At 28.7% G+C, this 23,302-nt stretch overlaps 1 protein-coding gene across 2 annotated transcripts; it reads left to right on the top strand.

Moving 5' to 3' along the window:
* The first annotated feature begins 1,118 nt into the window (after positions 1 to 1,118).
* Positions 1,119 to 23,275, top strand: Teh3 (tipE homolog 3). 2 transcript variants are annotated; one of them, XM_065503182.1, is made up of 3 exons: positions 1,119 to 1,436; positions 2,139 to 4,139; positions 23,131 to 23,275. In XM_065503182.1, the coding sequence occupies exon 2, from the start codon at positions 2,777 to 2,779 to the stop codon at positions 4,127 to 4,129; it is 1,353 nt and encodes a 450-aa protein (XP_065359254.1). In that variant the 5' UTR covers positions 1,119 to 1,436; positions 2,139 to 2,776; the 3' UTR covers positions 4,130 to 4,139; positions 23,131 to 23,275. The 2 variants fall into 2 exon arrangements, with proteins under 2 accessions (XP_065359254.1, XP_065359253.1); XM_065503181.1 differs by having other exon boundaries at positions 1,119 to 4,139.
* Positions 23,276 to 23,302: the final 27 nt, after the last annotated feature.

The following is a 23,302-nucleotide window of genomic DNA, read 5'->3' as shown; positions in this document are numbered from 1 at the left end:
TTTACACATACAGAATCTCCTCGTCGAGCACTATATAAAACCTCGTCGTAGCTATTAATTATCTCTTATAGCTTAGGAGATATTCGCATTTGAAAATTTAATTTTCAACACAGCGGTTCCAAATATTCTCCGATTTTATCCATTTTAGTTCTCAGCGAGTTGTTTAGTTTTCCCTAATCTATTTGACACGTAAAAAACATAAGGTAGACATGTTATATATCAAGGGATAGAGGATTTTGTCTACTTTTCAAAAATTTATATAACTTTTGACAATTAAAAAATTCATGGAATACTTTTTTGAAAAATATGACAAAAAATGTTTTTTATTGAATTTTGCATAGATACAATTTTTTTCAAATTGAAATAAAATTTTTATTTATGAATATTTTTTAATGAAATTTCACAGTTATGTAGATTTTTCTATTTAAAATCGAAAAATAAAAACAAATTTTGAAATTTATTATCAAGTATCCCGCAATTCCCATAAAAATCTTGAAAAATTCCAAAAATGGGATTTTTTCGTTTTTTGGCTATAATATCCATAATAGGGGCGGGGTTATCGGAAGCCTTTACAAGATAATTAAGAATTTATTGGGCCATCTATAATAGGTTACAATATTTTGATATCGAGTATGCGATTTGAGAATTTTTGCCCTAAAGTTGAATTTTACATAAAAAATAGGAAGAGGATGTTTCACTTCGATCTCATTATCTTATATATACTAAGAAATTTATGCTCACTAAAGTTATTTTAAGAAGTGGGCCTTATATGAGAGTTATGAAAAACTATGGACTGATGCGCACAAAATATCTTCAAAAAGTGATTCTGAGAGCCGATCTGTACATTTTAAAATTAATGTCAGGCAAATATTTTTGGGCGTTACATCAGCACAAACGCAACTAACTCTCCCCACTATGGTGTTGTAGGGTATAAAAAGCTGATAATGAACAAAATCAATTAATTAATCTATAGAAATACTAAAAAAGCTAAATTTGATTTACATTTTATTTGCTTGTTTAATAAACATTTGTAGTTTTCTCTCTCTCTGATCTGCATCGTAAATATCACAGGTTGGTTTAGCTAAAAAAAGAACTCTAGTATACCTAGAGTAGCGTATGTATTCGGAACAATTAGCTTATGGTGCACAAATGAAACCTGTAATTAAGACATTTTCATACTATATGTGTGTCCATTAAGGGTCTCATTAGAGGCAGAGCTGACATAAAAAAACAAACAAAACTAAACGCTAGAAAATTGTGTTGGTCAAAACAATTATTTGTGACTTTTGTGCTAAAACAAATTAAACACTAGAGTAATAAAAGTTGAGAAAAAACAAAACCATACAAAATTCAACTATTGATTTTTAACGAAATTTTCTTGCTAAAACAGAAAAGTGTAGAGGGTAAAGTGTAGAAGTGTAGCAGAGTTGATGAAGGTAGGGAAGAAAGCGCTTGCGCTTTAACACAGATTTTGGCAAAGAGTACGAAACACGAATAGTATGAAACGAGAAAAATCACTACTTCCAATAATAAAAACTAAACGGTTTTATGCAATAAACACAGCTACATAGAGAACGTTATAATAAATAATCGAAAAGCAAAAAAAAAAAAACAACAACGAGGACGACGACAACGTTTCGTTCATACACAAAAAATATAGAAGCTCTGTGTGTAAAACCGACAAATGCCACAAGAAGAATCAACGTTTTTCTAACTACACAACACAACATCAAACGAGTTGGACACTTAGAGCCAGATAAAAGAACCAAGAAAAACAGAAAAAATTAAAAATTTTTAAGAAAAACAAAAAAAATTAATCATAAGAGACTTGAAATTTAATAATTAGAAATTAATATAGAGGTTCGGTGTATTAATAAAACAAAAAAATTGTAATTGGAAAAGAAAACTAAATTTTGGTTGAAACGAAAAAGTGGTATTGGAAATTAGAAAATTTTCGCAGTGATTCATTCACCATATTGCATTTGTGTATAAAAAGTTTTTTTGCTAAGTGTGTTTTGACATGTAGTAGTGGTGCATTCGACTGGATGACAGTGTTTTTCTGTTTCTACAATTAAAAAAAAACACACACAGATTTTTAAAAATCAATAAAATTTATTTTAAAAAAATTCTGTTTCAAGATTTAGGCAAAAAAAAAGTAGCAAAGAAAACAAAACGTAACGTAACGAAAAAAGAGAAATTAATTCATGAAATCAGCAAAATGTGTTCTTAAAGTTATATAATCTAAACGAAAGGAACCCCAGCAGGAGAAAAAAAATCGTAAAAAAACGTGTGTGCTGCATACAGCAAAATTAACCTTAAATGTAAATCATCATTAAAAGCAGCAGTAGCAGTGGCAGTTAACGAAAAAAAAAGGCCAGCACGAAAAAACGAAACACGACATCTAGCCAACACACAACCCACATTGTTCCCGAATTCTTTCTTACAGTCACAATCAATAAATCTCGAGGCACAAGAAATTACTCCAAAATCCTAACTAGAATTATGGAAATTTCTTAATAACCTCGAAATTAGTAACAAAAAAAATAGCAGTCATGGAATTTTCATAATAAAACAAAACAATTTCCTACATCATTTCAATTAAAGCAAGTCAAGTCAAATCAGAGAAAACAAAACCACAAACTTACAACAACTTCCAACTAAAACTTCACACACAACCCTCTAACGCTGCCTCACGAACTCTCACGCCCGCAACTAGCCAACCCTTCAAAATCAAGTTTTAAAAAATCATCCGAACTAATTGAAAAACTCCCTTAGAATGGGCAAGAAAAAAGTACCCAGTGAAGATTTAATTGTACCACCACAAGATCAACGAATATGTGGCACTATTTGTGTATGTCAAATGACTTTGGTATTAAGTTCGGTAGCCTTAGTTTATCTTACGGTAGCCATTTATATGCCCTCCACACGAGCGTTCAAAAGTGGCATTGATCAGACGCCCGTCATGTGTACGACCACAAGAGCCGTGAACAAGGAGAATTGTGACTGGGGCTCCTGTGGTGAGTGGTGCCTGAGCAAGACCTCAGGTGCCTGTATACAGATCTTTGTGAATTTACGCAACAATGGCACAAATCTATCCTTCCAGAATTGCACGAACTCGGCCAACAAGACGTGCTACGGCATTGATCAGGACAGTGCGGACAAGGCGCGCTGCATCAACGACGAGTGCAAGAATTTGACCGGCACGTTTAATTGCACCGCCGGCCAATGTCTCAACATAACGGATGCATTTGAATGTGTGTTCAAGAATAGCGATTCGCCCGTCAAGTGTTCGGGACGCAGAGGGAAAATCAATTGCATGGATATATCGGGTTTGTTCTCGTGCAACCGCGGCACCTGTCGCAAAATCAGAACGCCCTACAACTGCGATCGCCGTTGCGTTGATATACCGACACGCAACAAGAACGTGGTCATACTCAGCGGTGACAAGGTCCATCTTTCTCAATGTCAAACTGCCATAAATGCTGACACCGATGAGGAAGTGTGGACCGACACCGAGGACAATGTGGTCATGGCCTCCTGCTACTACATAAGAACCGCCTCCGATCGTGTGGATGCCGTCGACTGTGTTAATGGGTCTACACTGGACCACAGTCTACTAACGGATCTTACGAATTTCACTTATCTCAGTCATTTGCATATATCTGTGGCCACTCTTGTGCCGGAGATCGCTCCGCCCGACATTGATCTAACCATATCAAACGAATCGAAGCTCATGATCAATCTCGAGGGCTGTGTCAACACACTAATGGACGAGTGCAAGGAATTTCTCAAGGATTTCGGACGCGACGGCAGCGATCACAATGCCCGCGCCCGTTTTCCTTGTTACTATTCGCCCAATAAAAAGGACATTGTAGTGGCACGCTTCAATCTGGAAGTGACGTATCGTCAGTTTGTGGTGGCCTCCGTGGTGCCGTCCGTGTTGTTTGTGGTTTCGTGTCTGGTCCTGCTGCTCTGCCAGAAGACCGTGTACGTGGGCGACGATGCCAAGATGCGTTTTAAGGGTTGCGTCGACACCGATACGATACTCTCGAAGAATGCCCTGGACCAGGGCATGGATGATAATGGTGGTGTTGGCGGCGGTGGTGGGGATGAAGTTATGGCTCTATGAGATCCGTCACGTAAGATTGAAAATTGAAACTTTTCTTTATTTTATCTGGGTGTTTTTCCCCCCCCCCATAAAAATACTCTCTTGCTCTTAATAATTAACAATTTATACTTACAACATTTATTAATAATATCATACCCCCAGTGGTTTATTTTACATTTATAGGATGAATACTTTCAATCTAACTATTTACAATTACATACTACTACTACATACACACTTACAAGCGTATGTAAAGTAAAAAGTACTAGGGTGGCCTCTGGTTGTTAAAAAGTGTAAATCATTTTTGTTGCAAACATTTGATAAAATATATTTATTTATTTTTATTATTTTGAGTTTCTCAAGCTGATTTTATTTTTTGTTTAATTTTATGGCGCTTTTGAGAAAATGTTTGCAACCTAACTCTCCCTTAGAGCTTTTTTTCCAACACACATGGTTAGCCTTAGCTTGTATTAAAATACTATAGTTTGCTTAAGATTTTGTTTTTCATTTGAACACTTTTATATGATATTACAACACATTTGGGACTCGCTTATTTTTATACTCATTGCAAAATCGTTGATCTCATTTAAATAACAATTAGATTTTTCAATTAAAATGTTTTAAAAACACTTAATAGAACTTAAAGCAAATGAACTTTTAAAACACTTATAAATTGTAGTTTAGGTTTTCCAAAATTTAGCAATTAATACCTTTTTGATTACAAAATTTTATAAAAATAATTCAAAAGAGGTATTTCTAGGAAAATTTTAATATTTATCTTTCTTTGGAGTCTTATAATTGGATTTTCTTAACAAATCAAAGATATTTGCATATTATCTCTATCGATCTCTATGAAATTAGGTCGTGTGATTTATGTAGGTCTATATGAAACTTATTTATGTTAAATTCTATGTGGATACCAATATTTTTAAGAGATTTATGCTCGTTAAAATTACTTTCGGAAGTGGGCCTTATATGGGAGCTATGACTAAATATGGACCGAGCATCATACAATTAGGTGACATGACTTCCATATTTATATAACTTATTTTGAACGAAATTTGTGTAGATACCTATATAAATTAAATATGTATGACCGATAAAGTCCTTTTCATAATAGATCGATTTCAGTCAATTTCAATAGGCATCGAAAACAAATTTGATCAAAATATCTTAACAATTGCACCTGTACTTTGTGCGCAAGGTTTACATGCCAGCCAGACAGACGGACATTGTTTAATAGATTCAGATAGTGGTTCGGAGTCGATTATCAGCACCCACTATGGTGGTGCAGATTATAAAAAATAACATACCAAAACTCCCCACACAACACTTTTACTAACTTACATACAAAAATGATGCCTTTTTCTTGCCTTTTGCAAAACATTGAATGCGTACATAAGTAAAAAAATAAAATAAAGCCATAATCAAACTAAATAGGGTTTGGGGTTTCCTGGATAATTTAATTTCCCGGGAAACGGGAATGAAAAATATCATTTCCCGGGATTCCCGGTAATCCCGGAAATGTTTTTTTAACTAGAAAAATAAGTAAAAAAGAAAATTATTTTATAAAATTGTGTCATTTTATTAAAAAAAAAGAAAAACAATTCAATTGTACCCACATAAAACCAAAAAAAGTTTGTTAAAATATTTGGAGATCATTTGTTACTATAAAATTAAATATTAGCGGTATTCATGATATAGTAGAGTAAAAGAGCAATTTAGTGTCACAAAATTTTATAAATTGTGAACGTATCTTTATAATTCGATGTAGATTAATATGTTAATGGGATTTTTAATGCACTTTTTAGATTCTTTGTTTTGATTTTTCTGTTATATTTTTTTTATATAAAATATACATATTTTAAAATAAAATTAAATTCATTTCAAAACAAAAATATGAAATTCAAAATTACCTCATATAGTTTAAAAAGAGTAAAGCAGTAAAAAAGTAGTTCTAATGAATTTTGTTTTCTGCTAAACTGATATTTTGCTACTTTGCTATATAAAGTACTCTACATTGTGACTACCGCTATTATATCATAAAAATAATGTTATATGTCCGTCATAGAACTATTTTTTTAAAAAATTTATTTGTCAAAATTACTAATGCATTCAATAAGTCATTCGACTAGAAAACTCTTTCGCTTTAAACATGTGTTGGCTTTGTCGTTACTAAAGCATTATAAAGACAATCAAAATGTATTCTCCGATTCTAATTCCCGCTTAAAACTTTCAGCATTTGATTTTAAATGTTTAGGGCTTTCCTTTTCAATATTGATTGAATATTCTAATTGGTTTTTAAAATTTTGCTCCATTTGTATTTCGGAAACCTCATCATCAACGCTTTGAACAGACGAGGGAACATTGTGGTCAAATAGAAGTTCCTACATTTGCTGTCCATAAATTTTTAACATTGTGTTTTTATATTATAATTTATCTTATAATGTTGAAGTTTTTAGGTTTAATTTAATTGAATGAACAGTTTTTTGAGAAATCGTAGAATTTTTAGATAACTGCTGTTCATAAAGTATGTTCATTATAGCATCACCTATCAGAAAAATGGTTTCATTTCGGCTTAATGCTTCTAATGTATCCTTAATGGTGTTTAAAACCTCCACTAATATTTGGAACAAATCATTCATCAAGCAGAGATGTCATATTTAAATATATTAAAGTATTTTTAATTAATTTTAAATTTCCAATTTTTCCCGGGAATTCCCGACAATAATTTTACGGGAAATCCCGGGATTTCCCGGGCGGGAACTCCCGGACCCCAAACCCTAATAAAAAATCGATTTTTGTTCAGAAATATGAGTGATCGCATATTAACGTTTAATCACAGATCGAGCTTCTTTTCTTGATTAAACACTTATTGGCAGAAATATGAGTGATTACAATTCGAGCTCCATTTCTTGATTAAACGCTTATTGGCCAAGTTATTAGCGAATTTAGATATTTTGAGTTTTTATATAAACACATCGATTTTTGTTAAGAAATATGAGTGATCACAGATCGAGCTGCTTTTCTTGATTAAACGCTTATTGGCCAAGTTATTATCGATTTAAGCTATTGTGATTTTTTATATAAGTAATCGAATTTTGGTCTGAAATATGATTGATCACAGACCGATGTATTTTGCAGATGTATTTAATAAGTGGGCATATTAGTGGACGTGGACAGTTTTTATTTATGTAAAAACTTTTGCGGACTATGTATTGCGAACATTAAAAAAAAATTAGTTAAATCGGTACAGGCGTCCTGCGATTTTAAATATATCGAAAAAAATTGTGGTCAATTATTCTTTCAGTAAAAACTTAAATTGGATTACTATGATCAATTAAACAAAAAATTAGCCAAATCGTAGCCGTTTTCCGATTTTAGATAAATCGAAAAAAGTGGGCGTAAAAGTAGGCGTGGTCAATTCCGTAAAAGCCTAAGTTGGGCTATAACCAACATTTTAAAAAAAAATTTGTCTAAATCGGTCCGGCCGTCCTCTACTGATGAAATTACCAACGAACGACATTTGATTTTTATTTATATAGAAGATAGATATATACGAGCATAAAATCCATAAAGAATTGCGACAATAATTCTCAAAATTTTGACGTAACTGCGATTTGACCTCTAAGTATTTCGGGAGTTTCGGCAATTTTTGCAAATAAATTGTTCAAAATGTTCTTCAGAATATGTTTACTTCAATACATTAGAAATATAAATCTATGGACTTTTGACAAAACAACTTAAGTGGAATTTTAAAAATCTTCAAGCATTTCGAAAGCTTTGTATAATTCTTTGAGACAAACAATAAAGTTCTTTAAAGACAAGATTTTACTGAAATCGAGATACGTGAGATACAGTCATCCTGTGTTCTTTTTATTCCTTTTGTTCCATTGACTATTTTTTGGATGGCTGAAATTTTGAAATATGTAAGTTCGGCAAAAAGAGATTAATAATATGATATATAACATAAATTATTGCATGTATTACTTATAAATTCGCGATGTTTTTTTTGAATTGTTAGCTTAAATTTTTAAATATAAATTTATTCAAAGTATTAGCTGTGACTTTTTCCCATCTTTTTCCCACATGGATTCCGCGTCAAAAGAACTGCTCATCTTTTGAGGCCAGGAACGAATCAAGCTAATATCGGATATTCTGTCTCAACGTGATGAATATCCCAGAGAGAGTGTTCTGCATCCATCGAAACAAATAGAAGTCAGACGGGCAAAACTTCCTAACTACTTCACTCTAACATTTATTGCAATATGTGGCGGTTTCACGTCTTGCCGCATATTTTGGGAGTTTTTCGGCCATTGCTCGCTTCAGGCGGTTTCCTGTGATGATCTGGACAGATTTCAGCAGCTCATAATAGATAGGATCCTTTTTCTCCCACCAAATATAGAGCATTACCTTAGAGCCATGTATATTTGGCTTTGGTGTCGCTTCGGCTGGTTGGCCGGGCTTCACATACGATCTCTTAGTCTTCGAATTATCATAATGGATCCAGTTTTCATCGCAAGTAATGCTTCGGTGCAAAAATAATTTTCTTTTATAGCGTTCAGGCATCATTTCGGACATGTAAAATATTCTTTCAATGTCTCACGGCTACAATTTATATGGTGCCCAATTTCTCAGCTTTTAGATTAATCCTGCTGCGTGCAAACATTTTGAAATTGCTGCTTGAGTAGCTCCCAATGATCTTGCAAGCTCTTGTTGAGTTCTACGACAATCTTCATGGAGTAAAGCCTCCAATTCTTAGTCTTCTGAACCGCAAAAACCATCTATCGCACGTTGAAACCGATGAAACAAATTCACAATAAGCTTTGGTGAGCAATTGTTGTGCGGCACTTTTTTTTCAAATTAAAGAAGTTAAACAAAACTTCCCGCATATGACGATTTGTTGGCACAAAATTCAATAATTAAGTGAGAATAAATGACAGATATGTACCCTTCAAAATGACATATAAGTTATTAAAAACATAAGGCGTTCAAAAGCTACGCCATCTATTGTAAATCCCGCATTTTTCAGTCATACCCAATAACATAAATTAGCATTCAAATTGTTGGAAACTTGTTAAATTGACTTTTGTGTTTCGTAATAAAAAAATCATGCTAACTGTAGGCAAAATTTCTTTCCACTGTCTGCTCAAACATTCAAAGTGCAATCTCTTCCATAAAACCGCATAGTTCAGTGAAACTCCTCATAAATAAAATTAGCACTTGAACAAAAAGTACGAAATGTTCATTCATTTGTTTTAAACTATTTTGACAATTCAATAAAGAGAACTGTTATTCCCAACTTAAAAAAATACCCCTAAATTTTTAGTTTATCTAACTTTTTCTAACTGCGTACACTTAAAGAATTCTGCAGTCATTTCTTAATGAAAATAAAATCCCTTTAGCTTTAGAATAGTATATTAATTTCCTGGCATAATCGAAAAAATTAAAATTAAGGCCCCTGTTACAGTTTACAACAGTTGTATTTTATTTTTGCATTTTAAAAAATACAACTGTTGTAAACGGTAATCGGGGCCTAAATTCGAGTCGGAAAAAAACCAAACAATTGTAGAGGGAATGTAAGAAAATGTTAACTCACAGTTTATTGTTGGTGTTTTGTTAAAGCTTTGATATTTTTTACAAATAAAGCTTGAGTATCTGTAATTCTCATTCACTCTATAGTTTGATTTGTATAATATCTTTAGTTCTTCTAAAGCCTTTTGGGAAATGATCTGGCCTAAGCAACCAGTGAAATGCGAATTTTTTGATTTTCCGCTAAATTATTTCATTAGTATGTTTAGAATGACTATTACTTGAACAAATATTAGAAAAAATCACTAAGACAAAGTTGTAATACTTTCAACAAACAAAATATCCTGTTTTTTTAATTTAGTTACGCCCACTTTATAAAAATGTAAAAGTGGGCGTGGTAAAAATTGTAAAATTTATGTTTTTTAATCATATAATGTATTTTTAAAACATAATTTTGTCAAAAGATTACAAAAAATTTACTAAAAACTACTTATTATACAGCTAAATGTTAATGTCCCCACTTAGAAAAATTACCACAACTTTGATATATGACAAACAATTTAAGTGAAAGATGGTGGCTTATTAACCTCTGACTAAGTCAGTTTCCCATAAAATAATTCAAAAGCTACTACTTGCAAACAAAATTATTAAATTAATATCCTCCAAAAATAGACAAATTTTCCAAAAAACATATTGTCTTATACTTTTAGTTTATTCAATGAAATGTATACATTATTTATTTTGTAGCATACTATCAATAATCTTAAATCCATTTCCTATTCTTCTTATATAAAAGAAAACAAAAGAATAACTAAATTTAACCTTGAATTATCTATGATTATAATAAACCCTACACTGGTGACGTATGCTTAATATTAAATTGAAAACACTCACAAATAATAATATTAATCATACGCCTTATAAAAATAGAAAAATACATATAACGAAAGTATGCAAATGTATCTACTTAAATCAGTCACATATAAGCAGAAAACAAAAAATTTAAAAAAAAATACCCATAAAATAAAGCAAATTAAGGTCAACTCCATTTATGGCCAAGTTGAAAACAATAAAATTTTATACAATAAATGACACACAAATCGTAAGAACGAAAAAAAATATATATATGAAGAGAAATTTGAAGTTAAGCAAACTAGCAAAATGGAGCAAATATATAAACTCCTTATTACTCTGACCTCTTGCTATACAACAATAACAAAAACAAATGTAGTTCAACATTTCAAACAGCCTAAATAGTATGTAAAACCAAGAAGGGGTGAGCCAGCCCCAGCCGGCCTACAAAAGAAAACGAAAACAGAATATTGTCGCCATTTGAAATAAAAATAAATAAAAGCAAAATCTGTGTCTATTTTTATAGGAAGAAAAAAAGAAATAAGAAGTTAGTTTAGTTTTTTTAAAAAAAAAACTATAGTTGTAACATATTGATTTATAGGTGGCAGGTTTTAGGGTTTGAAATCAGTTAAGGACTTTAGGAAATTGGAAGGGGTTTCAAAATGTCTAAAAGTTTTCTTTAAGACTTAAAAGATAAATTATGAGGGAAAGCGAAAGTGCAATATTTTTGATGGACTGAGTTTTAAAGTGGCATAGTTTTGAATCTAATTGAGATATTGACTTGATTTTTTTTTTTGTAAGGCCAAAAATTAACTTGTCTAAACAAAAAAAGTTAGTTCGGAATAAATATAGATCAAATTGTTCCCAATATTTGCAATCCTATTAAAATGTTGATACAAATTTTAGTTTTAGAAGCTCAATTAATATGTAATATGTAATAAAATCTTTATTTATTAACAAAACTCAATAAAATTTTCAACACTTTTTAATTTTGTCATTCTAAATAACAAAGTGTAAAAAGACTTGTCAGCACATTTAAGGGAATCCCGAAATTCCTAAAAATTTAAGCGAAAATCCCAAAAATGCAATTTTTTACAATTTTGTCCATAGGGTCCACATTTCCTTTGAGGCTTTGAAAATACTATGAGCATAAATAGGGAACACATCAAGGTTTCCAAAGCTGCTTTCAGTTTATTGATCCCAGCTTTGGGATTTTAGAACATGTGACCAAAAGTTTAAATTTTTATTAAAAAAATAGGTCAAATTCTGAAGGGCGTAGGTGTGACATATTCGAAAAATATGACATCTTTTTTATACCAAAATGTTCTTTGTAAAGATAACTTACAGAAAAACATAAAATTTTTATGTGTTCTTAAAGAAATTTGTTTGTTAATAAAATAAGCCGCAATTTCTCCCAAAAAAAATTGCAAAAATCTACTATTTTTGGAATTTTTAAATTGAAAATCGTTTATTTTTGGATCCATAATTGATATTGCTCTGAAAACGTTTGTATATTTTTATTAGTTTATTTATATAACTAACAAAATAAATTCGAGGCCATTCGGTCCAAAATTACGGCCTATATTTTAAAAAAGGTATGGCAAAATTTAAATAAATGCCTACAATTCGGAAATTATATGAGATAAATAGAACAAACAGTCATGTTTTATCAGGATTTAACCAAACGCTTTGATAAAAATGGCACGTGTTTAAACATTTTACATTGCGAAGGTACCCTAATTTGAGCCCCCATAGCGCCGCCCTTGGAGAATTTGTAGGGCCCATTTTAATAACTTAAAATCGAATACTCCTTGTCTACGCCTATGCTTAATTTTATCCCGATTGGACCAGCCGTTTACAAATGCCAGATTTATTTCCAAAAAATTTTGATTCTGCCACACTGTGGTGCATGTTAAAAAGATAAGGTCACATACATTTCGTTCTGTTTATCTAAAACTACAAATAGTATTGATTGGTACTATTGGCTAAATACTAGTTGCTCAAACGTTGTTCAGATAAAAATCCTTACATTGGATTATTGTTAATTGTATTTAGAAACCTTAATATCAAGTGCGTCTGTAAAAAAATGCTAAATAATTGTTGTTTTTGTACAAATTATTTTCTAAAAATTTATTTTATTTAATTGGAGACACATTGTGTCAGGAAAAAGATTTGTCTGAACTTAAAATGGGTTAAATTGCAGGAGTTTTCGAATATCAATTGGAGATATGATAAATTGCACCACAATTAGGTGGTTTAATTAAAAAGATTCTGAAAATTACGGTATTCAAAATACAATATCTGGTCAACCAAAGCCATTTGTGTGTGCAAAACTTAAATGACTTCAAACACTGGACGAAGCGCTAATATAATTAGGATGAAATTGGTTTTAAATGCATCAAAATTACAGCAATTAATCAATAAAAATGCGAATCTTAGGATGAAATGCTTGGTATTTGGGAGAAAAAGCATCAGGTACCAATTTTAGTTTTTTTTTTCTTTAAAAGGAAGTAAAATTTTTAATTCCAAATTTTTTTTTCAGGCGACGGTATATTTTATTTATTGACATAAGATAAAGATAATAAAATTCTAATAAAATCACATTTAATTTTAATTAAACCATTGGTTTTGCTTTTGATTCAGTCTTTTTCAAACTATTCCATTCCACATTTATTTCTATTTTCTTTAAATCCTCCATTGCGTATGATTTATATGTAATTATTAATTTAATTAATCATACGCCACATATGAGTACAATATATAAATTCACCTTCGAGAGAAGGGTATATACATATAAGTTTGTCTTTCCGTTTGTAATTTCCACAATATAATTTTCCGACCCTATAAAGTATATATATTCTGGATCCTTATAGATAGCAGAATCGATTAAGCCATATTTAAATCAATTTTCTGAAGACCCCAGATATCTTCGGGAACCAAATCTTCAATATTTCTGTCAGACATGCTTTCGAGAAGTTTCCTATTTAAAATCAGCAAAATCGGTCCACAAATGGCTGAGATATGAGGAAAAAACCGGGCCAACCTCGATTTTTGACCTATATCTGGATTACTTATCTTCTATCTATATATATAAAAATGAAATGGTCCATGTATGTAATGGCATCACGTGAGAACGGCGGGAGCGATTTGTCTTATTTTTTTCTTATTCGATTCGAAATTTTCAGGAGATGGTTTGTAAAGAAAAAAAATTCAAAAATTCCAGGTAAAACTCGGATTTTTTTTTGAGTCCATTCAACTGTAATATAAAAGCTCCCTAAAGTATGCAGTACAAATTTAGATATTTTATTTGCAAATAAGAACAGAGAAACAGGATAAATGCTACCGGACGAAGCCGATTCGGTAACTAGTAATTAATATAGACAATATGGATATCTAATGATAGATATTTCAAGGACCTTTGCAACGACGTATATAAGACCATAGTAAATTGGACCTACAATGGGTCAAAATCGGAAAAAAATTTAACCCGAATTTTTTTTTTTCACCAAAAAAAATTTTCAAAATTAAAAAAAAAAATTTAAATTTAAAAAAAAAAATTTTAAAATAACAATTCGAAAAAAAAATTTTTACAAAAAATTAAAATTTAAAAAAAAAAAAAAACTTTGGAAAATAAATTTTGTTTACCTAAAAATATTTAAAATTTTGTATTTTGAAGTATAATTTGGTGAAGGGTATATAAGATTCGGCACAGCCGAATATAGCTCTCTTACTTGTTTTTTTTTTTATTTTATAATATCAAATAGAGATAATTTATGTTAAAACAATTGTTAAAACTGGAAAAACATGGCAATGTTCCATGTAACCAAATTTTGTATTTCAATAAAATTAATTTAAAGCTTTAGTTTATTTTTTTCCTATGCATATTCATGATTTTTTTCTGCATATTTGTAGGCATATATTTAAATTTGCCCTGGTTAAATCTATTCAATTTTGAAATAACTTGTGATATTTCAGTTCTTCTTTAAATAATCGTTTTTTTTGTAATTTCTCTTCCATAAAACATAACGCCCTACACTTGCTTATTCTCACACATTCATAAATACGGTTTTAAATATTAATGCGAAAGCATGTGTTCCACTTACTGTATACTCACACATACATTTCTATACATACTATATATATGACAATCTACTTCCTCAGAAACTAGCGTATTTCGCTAAAAAAAAAAAAAAAATAAAAACAATAAAAGCAAAAAATAAAATCTTTTTTCTACACAATTCTTTTAAACAAATTTATGCGGTAATATTTATATTGCAAAACATGCCATTATACACCCAGAGAAAAAAATGCTTTATTAAAAGAAAACATTATTAAAGGAACAGAACAAGAATTTATCTGTCTGGTTTTTGTTGCATTTCGTTTTATTTACTGTTTTGTTTAACAAAGCTGTTGTCTGTTTTTAGGCGCATAATTTTATTTATGAATGCATGAAAATCCGTCTCCTAATGATAACTCTATATGATAAAGTATCATAAAACACACATATACTTAGTTACTAAAATCATATATATGATTGCTACAATCATGTGAATGTTAACTTAAACATACTATGATTTCCGCCATCATATACATAATTACATTGATCATAATATTGTTAAAAAACTTGTAAAAATATTATGGTAAACATCTACAATTATATTTTTTCTCTGCGTGCATTGAAAGCAATAAACAAAATTGGAGCAATATATATAAATAAGGGAATAATACACAAACTTGTATGCATGTTTTTTAAACAGCAATAGCAGTAACAAAAAAACAGCAAAAAGGACATTGAAATTGTTTTTATTTATTTTTTTCTAGCTACTGACATATTTCAAATACAATTCGTGACAATGTTTGTGTTTTAGTTGTTGTTGTAAAATACCATGCCAAAAAAAACTAAGGAAAAACAATGGAAATAACTTCATGTTGCATGTCTTCTAACAGAGACACACAACTGTTATTTTTTTAAGTGTCAAAGTGGATACACGAAAGAAATTTGTACAGTGGGTTTGATTGGAATATAAAGTAACCAAAATCGTAACATTTTTAATCATAGTTATTTTCAAAACAAAGTACATACTTAACTAATTTAAATAAAATTTATGATTTAAGTAAGTTAATATCTCTTCATCTTATGTCAATAATATTTAATATAGTTTTTCGAAAATGACTTTCGAATTGCAACAAAGTTAAATTTGATAATATACATAATTCTCTAGCATTTCAATAAATAGAAGTCATTTATAAACGTGATTTTAAATAATATAGGAATAGAAGATACAATTATAGCAGAGTTTAGAACTAAGAGGAATTTGACAGACAACAAAAGAGCATGAGAGCATAGTGAGAAACTTTAAAGGAACATATTTAAATAAAGTGCAATATTGTGAATATCAATTCAATTTCTGATTATCATTTTTTTACATTTATATAATAAACTCAAAGGGCACTGTAGCGTAGCAAAGTTAATAACTTTGTGAAGCCTATACAATTTATTCGTATAGGTACTCAGTTTTAGTACACAGAATAGTTTTATATTGATTTAGCTTGAAGATAAATTGTATTATACACTTAGTAATATACATACATCTAAACATATCAGGGATGAAAAATAGATAAATTTAAAAAAAACACTTTTAAAACTAATTTTCGACAAATTAAGTTTTTTTTCTGCTTTTGAATGTTTTTTCGACCAATTGTTTAACATAATTTCTTATTTCAAATTTTGTAACATGGATTCATTTTACTTATTTTTTCGCTTTTAACAATATAATAATAAATATTAAATATTTGTAGAGAATTTTGAAATTATAACCAAATTTTTAATATTCGAATTTTCGAACTGAAAGTATTTAGAATTTTTATAAATATTGTGAAGCTTGATTTAAAAATTCATTATTTTTTTGCATTTTCGAATATTAAATTTTGAGATTTAAATTTGTTCCAATTTTTAAAATTCGTACTGATTTTTAACATTTCTGGTTAAACTTGATTGTCATATGAAAAATCTGGAAAAAATATTGTTAAAAAAATTATTTGAAACTTTTTAAATCACATTGTAAAGTTATAATTTCTGAAAATGGTTTTAAATCAAATAATTTAGACAATTTTATATTTCCAATATAGACAAACCCCCATATGCATAAACAGTTTATAAATTTATCAAAGGTTTATCAAACAAAATTTCCATACAAAATTTTTTCATAAACCTTTGATAAATTTACAAACTGTTTATGCATATGGGGGAAAGTATTTAAAATTTTGTCTGGCATTTTTTAAATTTGTATAGTTTTTGTATGTACTTTCTAACATTTTAATTAGAGTTTTATAGAGATGCTAATCGGGACTGATTTTTAAAAATCCCGGGGATCGGGATTTGGTAAAGAGATTTTCGGGAAATCTAAAATCCCGAAAATTATAAGAAAGAAACGTACATAATTATGTCTTTACAATTGAAAGTAAATTTTTTATTAGACACTAAAAAACATACTATTGCATCTATGGTTTCGTCTATCTTTCTGGAACGAATTTTGCTTCCGACATATGCTGCTGCCGAAAAACATCTTTCATATTGGCAAAACCGTTTGCAAATACTTATAACAAATCTGCATGTATTTTCCTCTTGTTCCTTCAGAAATAAAGTGATCTATTTCATTTGCATGCTGCAAATCTACATTATAACTTGGTTTCCGTTTTGTTCTTTGGGTTTTTTACATTTATTAATAATAAGGGTACTCATTTAAACGCTTAAGTTTCCCATTTGTGCAAATGGGCAAATTTGCGCGACATGTTTCATGAACCCACCTTTTCAATTTTGTGCAAGTTTATACAGAAAATTTATATTTGTCAAATAAAAATACATAAATTCAACAAAAGCTTTAATAATTTTTTTTAAAATTGTATAAATTTTAATTTTAAAATGTTGAATGAAAGTTAAATCTTTGGAACAAACGGTGGTATACATAGTTTGGAGGACTTTGTTTATGTTCTAGCTGTTGGTTAATGTTTTCATACACAATGTCATTTAATACAATCATTCTGTTCCAAAGTTACACAATTTTCACATGCACAAAATTTTTATATTTTATTTGATTTTTATTTCTTATAAATAAAAGTAAACAAAAGCAGCTGATTCATCAAATGCACAATAAATTCAAGTTTGCGAGTCTAAATTGTGGCGCAAACTTATCGGAGTTGTGCAAACGAATTTCCATACATTTTTTGACATTTCATTTGCGAGAGTGTAAAAATGCACAGATTGCACAGTTTGCGAGGCTTTTAAGCGTTTACATGAGGACCCTTAATATCTTTTAGCCTTTGAGCAATCGAAATATTTTCATTTTGTTCGAGCTCCTTATCTGAGATAAAATCAATTTCGTTTGAAGAGGATTTAAATTGAGTTTTGTTAGATAACTTACAAAAAAATGTGAAGAATTGATTTTCCAGAGCTCCACTCTAGAAAACCAAAAATACCGCTTTCCTTTATTAACTATGTTGTAGCAGGAGTTGAGCTTAACAACAATGCTGAACATCACTTTACGATATTTGGTCATGTAGTATGTTAAAATGCATAAAAAAGGCACACAAAAATGACAATTTCCCCTATTTATTTATGAAAAACGAGATTTGGAAAATCCCGAAAATCCCGGGATTTAAAATTAAAAAATCCCGGACTTCGGGGTTTAAGAAATCCCGAAAACCCCGGGATTCCCCGTTTGGCATCTCTAGATTTTTATAATAAAAAAATTTTATTTTATTCCTAATATTTTCAATGTTCGAAAATTCAAAAATGATTTCGAAGTAAAATATTTTTGAAAATTTTAATCATGTAAATTATGTTTTCTTTTAGCCAGTGCATAAATTAAATATTAAATAAAATTTTGAAATCTGAAAAAATTAAATTTTTTTTTAAAAAAATATTTAAAAATTATTAATTTTTTGAAAATTTTATTTTGAATATAATTTCGAAATTTTTTTTATGGTTTTTTATAGTTTAATTTCAAAAGTTTTGCACAAAAAAAACATTCATATGAAAACCAGCTCAAATTTTTTAAAGCATAGCTCCAAAACGGAAACTAAATGGTTTCCTAGTAAATTGTTTTGTAGATTGTTCGGAAGTTAATCTGATCAGAATATTTCTGTTGAAAATTTAATGATGGACCTTGTTTTCGAATGTTTTTTAACATTATCAATACTTGAATTGTTAACTTTAACATTATTTTTTGTTTTTCTTTAACAATAAAATATTATGCTCCTGAATTCAAATACAATATAAACGTATTAAGAACTTTTTATGTCGTTCATTAATTCGGGTTTTAAATTGAGTAAATTCTTTAGTAAATTAATTATTCACTATTTCTAAACTATTTATAACAAATTGTATTATACATCAAGCTCTATCAACGTTGCCGAATCTTTGCTTAATAAAGTGGTGTTGGAGAATTACAAAAAAAAAGAGAATCTGTCCAAAGTTTGATATCATTGTCAGTGAACGTGGCTAATTTGAAGTCAGGCAGTGTAAGATTGACGCATTTACAAATACGCAAAAAGTTTATTACCATGTTAGACAAAGATGTTCAACGATGTTCAAAATCATGTATAAGACGAACTCCATGCAAATATTTTATTCAGTACCTTTTGCTTTCATTGGTTCAAGTCCTAAGTTAAAAATTTTGAAAGATTTGTTTTTATAATTGTAACTTCTTGCAGTATATTTATAGAAGGAGCTATCGGAACACTCATCTACAGTGATCAAAAGTCCCTTTGTCTTTAGTTATTTGTCGAATTTCAGAAACAATACAAGTTTTGTGAGTCATTATTACTTATTTATGTAAATTTGAAATTATGAAAAATTTTAAGCAATTTAATGAATTTAAATATATATGAATATTTATTCGTGTTATTCGATTATTCTACATAAAATTGTTCCAATTTTTCGTTATTCGAAAATGGCCATTTTTAAATTGTTCGAATAATTATTCGTAAGAAATTATTCGATTAATCGAACGATAATTAGTCAAATGAATACCCTAGTATGTACTTATAATATTTAAAACTTTTAAATAGTTTTAAATTCTTCTTTGATATATCCTTTAACAAATGACAATTTTTTAAGCTATATCCTAATTTGATGAGAACTTTAAAAGTTATTTGCAGTTAGGTTAGGCATGCACATATTAAAAAATATGAACTTTGAAGACATATAAAAACCAAACTAAAGCCAATTTAAAATTCAGGGGAACTATAAATTTTTTATGGACTGTAAATATGTAATATTCGAAAATTTATTTTTTTTTGAAAAATTTTATCCTAAAAAAATTACTCAGAATGTTTTTAATTAGTATTTAAAAGTTATAAATTTTGGGAAATTTTGTGTTGAAAACCAAAAATTTTAATGTTTGAATAAAAATTTTTCTTTAAATATTTAAAAATTTTGAAATTTCTAAATCTAATTCTTAATGAATATTACACTTTTTAAAAGTACTTCATATTGTTGAATTTATTTAAAAGCTATATTTTATTCATATTTTATCTTTAAAAGCAAGATTTTCAATGTTCGAAAATTCGAACAAGATTTCGAAGTAAACAATTTTGTAATTTATCTGAATTTTTTTCGCATTAAAAATGCAATCAATTGTAATTGATATATTTTTAGATCTAGTTAAGAAATCAGATTCACGTCGAAAAAATTCTAGCTTAATTTCGAAATTGAAATTAATTTTTCGCATTAAATTTTTAAACTTAAATATAATGTTTATTTAACCATGAGTTAAATTGAACATATGTTTTCTTCAATCCAACTGAAATTGAAAATGTTATATTCAAATCTGTGTTTAGGTTTGAAAAACCTTTGGGAATTATGTTTAAAATCACATGAAAAAAAAAAATATTTAAGAAATTTATAATTTTCTGTTTGTTGGGTACTGCACGTATAAATATGTAGCATAACGTAACAACATGACATAACTGCAGTACAATATTAGTTATTTATATTTCCAAAAAAAAAAATAAAAAAATATGGCAAACAATAAATGTGAAGAAAATATAAAAATAAATCAAATTTGCAGAAAAACATCAATAATCAAGCACAAAATATTTTTAAACGTGTAAACATGAAATGTATTTTTAAAAATGATTTCTTGGATTTAACAATATTTCAAAATTGAAAAATATTAATACACAGTATTGTCCTCTGTTAATACCCTTAGTAATAAAATAAAGAAACAAAATAAAATGGAGACATGATAAATTACAAAAAAAAAGTAGAGTCAAAACCAATTTAATGTTGGTTTTTTAATAGCTTTTTCAGTATAAAATAAATTGGAAAAACTACAGCAAAATATGTACTCACTTGTTCATGTTGCTATTTAAAGTAAGCCTTTTGTTACTGTCATTTGCAGGATGTCAATGAGGTGTCATTTATTTTATTTATTGCTAAAAAGAAAAGGTGTGACTGTAAAAGAGACATAAAATAAATATTTAATGAATATTAGTTATCTTAAGAAGGGGGTATTTAAAAAAATGTATTAAAGATCAATGAACTTAGAGTAACATGAGGTAGACATAGACATTAAATATTTTCTACAATACAGGCAGGCTTTATTAGTATATTAGTCCAGTTTTTATTAATTCTTCTAGTATATTACAAAACAAAATTTCTTATTTTTGCAATCAACACTATTTTTTTTTTAATAAATAATTAATTTCCACTTTTTATACACAATAATCAGTTACTAAGATAAAATATTTAAAATCCTTTAGCTTTTTCCATCATAAAGCTTTAAAATTTAAGAGATTTACACTATGATTTTTTTTTGCTTGACATGACAAATCATGATCTTAAGCCCCTGTCTATACTTGACAAATATTTATCATAGCAATAAGCACTAAAAATTTTATTATAACGAAGCAATAATACTAATAAATGGAGACTATACCTGTTCATTTTTATACCCTTCACCATCGTGAGAAGGGTATATATTAGTTTGTCATTCCGTTTGTAATTTCTACATTTTTCATTTCCGACCCTATAAAGTATATATATTCTGGATCCTTATAGATAGCGGAGTCGATTAAGCCATGTCCGTCTGTCTGTCTGTTGAAATCAATTTTCTGAAGACCCCAGATATCTTCGGGATCCAAATCTTCAATAATTCTGTCAGACATGCTTTCGAGAATTTTGCTATTTAAAATCAGCAAAATCGGTCCACAAATGGCTGAGATATGAGGAAAAAACCAAGACAACCTCGATTTTTGACCTATTTTTGACCTATATCTGGATTACTAAGACATTAATATAGACAATATGGATATGTAATGATAGATATTTCAAAGAAATTTACAACGACTTATATAAGACCATAGTAAGATAGATCTACAATGGGTCAAAATCGGAAAAAAAATTTGAACCCGAATTTTTTTTTCACAAAAAAAAAAATTAAAAAACAAAAAAAAATTTAAAAAAAAAAATTGAAATTTAAAATAACAATCGAAAAATTTTTTTTTGCAAAAAATGAAAAAAACAACTGGAAAAAAATTTAATTTTTTTCCAGTTGTTTTTCGAGAATTTTGCTATTTAAAATCAGCAAAATCGGTCCACAAATGGCTGAGATATGAGGAAAAAACCAAGACAACCTCGATTTTTGACCTATTTTTGACCTATATCTGGATTACTAAGACATTAATATAGACAATATGGATATGTAATGATAGATATTTCAAAGAAATTTACAACGACTTATATAAGACCATAGTAAGATAGATCTACAATGGGTCAAAATCGGAAAAAAAATTTGAACCCGAATTTTTTTTTCACAAAAAAAAAAATTAAAAAACAAAAAAAAATTTAAAAAAAAAAATTGAAATTTAAAATAACAATCGAAAAATTTTTTTTTGCAAAAAATGAAAAAAACAACTGGAAAAAAATTAAATTTTTTTTACCTAAAAATATTTAAAATTTTGAAGTATAATTTGGTGAAGGGTTATAAGATTCGGCACAGCCGAATATAGCACTCTTACTTGTTTATCTTAACAACCATTTTGACGTTTATCATGATACAAATTTATGAGGCATAGACAGGGAGTAAAGTGATCATATAAGTAAAATACGATTAAGATTATTATATCAAAGTAGTTCTCCTTAAATTTCATACATTTCTTGTTAAACGTATTTTACTTAAAACAAAAATACGATTGCAAGAAATATTAGAAAAATATCAAGCCATAAAAGCACCCAGTAAAACTGTTTTTTTAGTTCGAGCTTATTAAAATTATAATTGAGAGCTACTCTCTCAGCCCCAAGTAATAATTATTTAGCTTTTTTATAATTATAATTTCCTTTTTATTTAATAAAATGGCTTAATAACACTTATGGTTTATAGTTTATAGAAACAAATTTTCAGTTGTTTTTTTAAAGAAAATAAACAAAATTAAGCTTTTTTTGAAATAAACAATAAAAAAAACATTTTGGGGCAACCTAAAATCCCAGCCGTTACAAAATGAACTCTAAAATAAAGTGTAAAGTTGGTATGTTTTACTAAAAAAATAAGTTATTTAACATATTTTTGTAATATATCCTACAGTTTTAACTGTTAACAAAGACAAATTTATTAAACATTATTAAATGTATTTTGCAGGCATTCCTCTACTACAAGAAGACAGTCCAGTTCATCAGCCCGGCATATTTGCATTGCAATAAAAAAACTTTTTGTTAATTGTTTTAAATAAGTTACAAAAACCAACACACAACAATAACAACAACAATATTATTGTAAAAAACAACACTTTCACACACACACACACTCAAAA

This window comes from Calliphora vicina, chromosome 3 (genome assembly GCF_958450345.1).
Source record: "Calliphora vicina chromosome 3, idCalVici1.1, whole genome shotgun sequence".
Taxonomy (NCBI): Eukaryota; Metazoa; Arthropoda; class Insecta; order Diptera; family Calliphoridae; genus Calliphora; species Calliphora vicina.
The sequence above is the reverse complement of the archived record's forward strand: the minus strand, read 5'-3'. Positions and strand labels throughout refer to the sequence as shown.